The sequence below is a fragment of the Physeter macrocephalus genome, chromosome 1 (genome assembly GCF_002837175.3).
Source record: "Physeter macrocephalus isolate SW-GA chromosome 1, ASM283717v5, whole genome shotgun sequence".
NCBI classification, from domain to species: Eukaryota; Metazoa; Chordata; class Mammalia; order Artiodactyla; family Physeteridae; genus Physeter; species Physeter macrocephalus.
Genome location: NC_041214.2, coordinates 107,771,948 through 107,775,798, shown reverse-complemented (window position 1 = coordinate 107,775,798; position 3,851 = coordinate 107,771,948). Strand labels below are relative to the sequence as shown.

General features: G+C 34.8%; 1 protein-coding gene across 5 annotated transcripts in view; it reads right to left on the bottom strand.

Annotated features, from left to right (window-relative positions):
- The window catches only part of CBLB (Cbl proto-oncogene B), a 214,394-nt gene that overhangs the window by 45,771 nt on the left and 164,772 nt on the right, over positions 1–3,851 (bottom strand). For all 5 annotated transcript variants that reach the window (XM_024120157.2, XM_024120159.2, XM_024120160.3 and 2 more), the window contains one exon: positions 2,941–3,035. In XM_024120157.2, the coding sequence (XP_023975925.1) occupies positions 2,941–3,035 (95 nt within the window). The remainder of the gene's footprint in view (positions 1–2,940; positions 3,036–3,851) is intronic.

Genomic DNA, 3,851 nt, shown 5'->3' with positions numbered 1-3,851 from the left:
CCATATGACCCAGCAATCCCACTACTGGGCATATACCCAGAGAAAACCATACTTCAAAAAGACACATGCACCCCAATGTTCATTGCAGCACTATTTACAATAGCCAGGTCATGGAAGCAACCTAAATGCCCATTGACAGACGAATGGATAAAGATGATGTGGTAAATATATACAATGGGATATTACTCAGCCATAAAAAGGAACGAGATTAGGTCATTTGTAGAGACGTGGATGGATCTAGAGACTGTCATACAGAGTGAAGTAAGTCAGAAAGAGAAAAATAAATACCGTATATTAACACATATATGTGGAACCTAGAAAAATGGTATAGATGAACCAGTTTGCAGAGTGGAAATAGAGACACAGATGTAGAGAACAAATGTACGGACACCAAGGGGGAAAAGCGGCGGTGGGTGGGGGTGTGTGTGACGAATTGCACGATTCGGATTGACATGTATACACTGATGTGTGTAAAATGGATGACTAAGAAGAACCTGCTGTATAAAAAAATAAAATAAAATTCAAAAATTCAAGAAAAACAAAAAAAACAAAAAACTCTGGGCATTGATATTTGGGGTATGTAAATGCTTATATTTATGTATTTGTTTAATTTTTTTTCTTTTATATATTTTCCATATTTTCTACAATGAACAACTGCTACCTATATGTCAGAATAAAAATAAAATGGAGAGATAAACATGCCATTAAAAGCCAGCACTTGTAATTTTAACTATAGTTAATTTGCAGCATGCAAAATAGAAAACTAATTTGCTGTTAAGGATGCATTGTTAAAGTATGTCTCTGGTTAAGTAAAGCAACTGCATTGTTTGAGGGAAAAAAAATCAAGAGTAAATGGGGTGAAAGTATATCCAGGTACACATACAAACTGAAGTGTTAGAAAAATATCAGTAAAAGGCATTTTACTATGAATTTGTTGTTCTTTATTTATAGAAAAACAAGCACTTAATACTAAATATAGATGAAGCAAATGGTAACCTCTGCCTTATATCCCACTTGCCAGTATGAATTTAATAAACAGAATATAAAATTTTAATCTCTAATTAGCAAGATTTCATGAACTTAGATGTTTTCTGAATTAGAGGTAATTGAGCTTAGATGTTTTAATTACATATACAAATATCCAGAGTTCATTTGGTGCTACAATATCATATGTTATTACTGATGTACAACCTACTACACAGAATATAAATATTTGCTTCTAACTTCTATGTCTGCTACATATCTGCCAGCTCCAAGAAAAGTGACCACTAAAGAATGGTCCAATGCTTAGATTCCCACTGACCCCTAAATGATGTCAAATTTCACACTTATGCTTTTTTTCATGCACACCCCTTCCCAATTGTGCCCATCCTCTATGACTCAGGAAATTTCCATCCTCTCCATAAGACATCCTTGACTTACAAAGTCTATCATAGTCTATTCTCCAAGCTTATATAAAAACTAACAAGTTAGATGCATACAGTTTAGTGCGTAATGTTCTCTTGTGATTTCATGTACGTTAACTTTATTTTAAGGTAGATGGTAAATTTCTTGGGACCTGGTATCTAGTTTATCGTTCTTTTGCATACAGTGACCAGCAGATGAAGGAGTGAAGATGCTCTAAGACTTTCAGTTAGAAATGAGGATCTTAGCAGATGATAAAGTCAATCCACCAAGCAACCAAGTACTATCAGTATACTCATTAAACAGCAAACAGTAAGGTGTTAAGGGAGAAGCAGAGATTACGAGAAAAGGTTTTTGCCCTTAAAACCTTATAATCTTTTTAATGTGGAGAGGCACTTTAGTATTAGAAAACAGTAGAGCAAAGTACATAATTAAATGTGTAGAAAATAAACTCTAGGAGGAGGAATGAGAATCGGTCTTATTACCATCATTATGACTGAAGTCACAGAAGTTTTCATACAGAAATAGAGCCTGAGACATGGATCTTCAGAATAAAGATTCTGAAAACTTGGTGCACAGGAGGGAACAGCATGAAAGACTCATAAAAGCAGAAAAAATATCAAGACAATATTAGAGGGCAAGCATTAGAATTCCTGAACGATATTTTAATTGGGTAAAATTCTGTGGATCTTACTGATAGCAGGAGAGCATAGAATTAGTTTAGAAGGAAAGAAAGAACAATGTTGAGCTTTGAGTAGGAAAGTGATCTGGGGAAAGCAGAATTTAAATTAACTCAGCTACCTGAATAAAATATACTGGAGGAAAGACAGGCAGCCTGATTTAATACAGAGTAGGAAAATGGCCATCAGGAGACTTGGTTTTATCCAGGTTTGATTTGGATAGACACTATCCCTTAACTGTCTGATATGCTTCTTGTGTCCCCATTTTTTCAAATGAGACACCTAGTTTAACTCATTTTTCTAGCTTTAAAATCCATTGATATTCCATTCTGAGATCATATCATATGATCAGGTAGAAGGCTCTTTCAGTTGTCCCGTTATAAGCCAGAACTAGGGCAATGGGGAAGATTAGCTGAACATGAAAAACTTTAAAAGAACAATCAACAGGACTTAGTGGCGGAATGGATTTGAGAAATGAGAAAACTGGGAACCAAAGATTATTTTATGATGTCAAACTCGGTAGTGAGATAAATGTGATACCTCTAAGGAAGAGGCATGAATTGGAAAGGAGAGCTCATTGTGCTACTTGAGCCTCTTCTTGGATGCAGGGAAGACTTAGCTTTTTCTCTGTTGCTTTATGTGTAATCTCAGAGTGTAGGTAAGTCTCAAAAATGCTGTAGTTATCAGCAAAGAATCAGAAAGGATCTTGATTTCTGGTACTTTCGTTTAAAAATCCAGCTGGTTCATTTTCATTGATGCATATTCACCCCTGTACTTTCTATACTGAAAACCTCAAAACCACTCTTTATAACAACTTTATGCATGGACAGTTATCTCCAAATTCAGTAAAACTCACTTGATGCTGGGGAGAAGGGTGGCAGCTGGAGGGGGAGGAGAAAGCCGGGGAGGAACATCATATTCTTCACTTCCCAGGTGACCATTGGAAAAGACCTGAAAGGAAATCAAAGAGTTAGTTTAGAATTTAATTTCTGGAGGACCTTAAAACAATAGCAGTTCTTAGACAATCTGTAATTTTGAAGAGAATATATTAATTTCAGTTTATTTGAACAAGTGAAATATATAATTTACTTAGGAGTTGGGAGCACCATAGTGATTATTTACCACCACTCGAAAGTAGCACCATTTTTTATATGAAAAAATAAAATACAACCTGATTCTTAAACATATTGAGAGGAGATGCTATAATTCCAATAAATCATATAGATAGCTAGATAAATGGTAAAAGTCCCCAAACATGATCAGTTTTTATTGAAAAGTTAGCATTCTCTGTAAGGATTCAATAAAGAAAAAAGCAGCACTGGTGCAATTCTTATTTCAATTCCTCCCAAAGAAAAGTGTTCTAAATTATATCTCTCTGGGGTTAACAGAACATTTCTAAACTTCTTGATAAAACAATACATGAGTATAATCAGAAATGCCTTTGTTCTTTCAAGGCCGAAGCTTTAGCACTACTGGTAACTAGAGACCTGGTCTGGCTTTCAGAGTGCAAGCAATTTTAAACATAATTTTTGGTGTGTGAACAACACAAACCAAAATTGTTACCTTGCTCCTAAGGTACCATAGAGAGCCAGTGTTTACTCAGAATTCAGAAATTCTGGTTTCCAGATTGCTCAGTTACATATGGGAACTGTCTGAACAACTGCTCTTAACTAATCCAACAACTTGAAATGAAAGCAACTTAGAAAAAAAGAGTAACTTTGCAAAGGCAGATTAAACATTTTTTTTTTTTTTTTTTTTTTTTTTTTT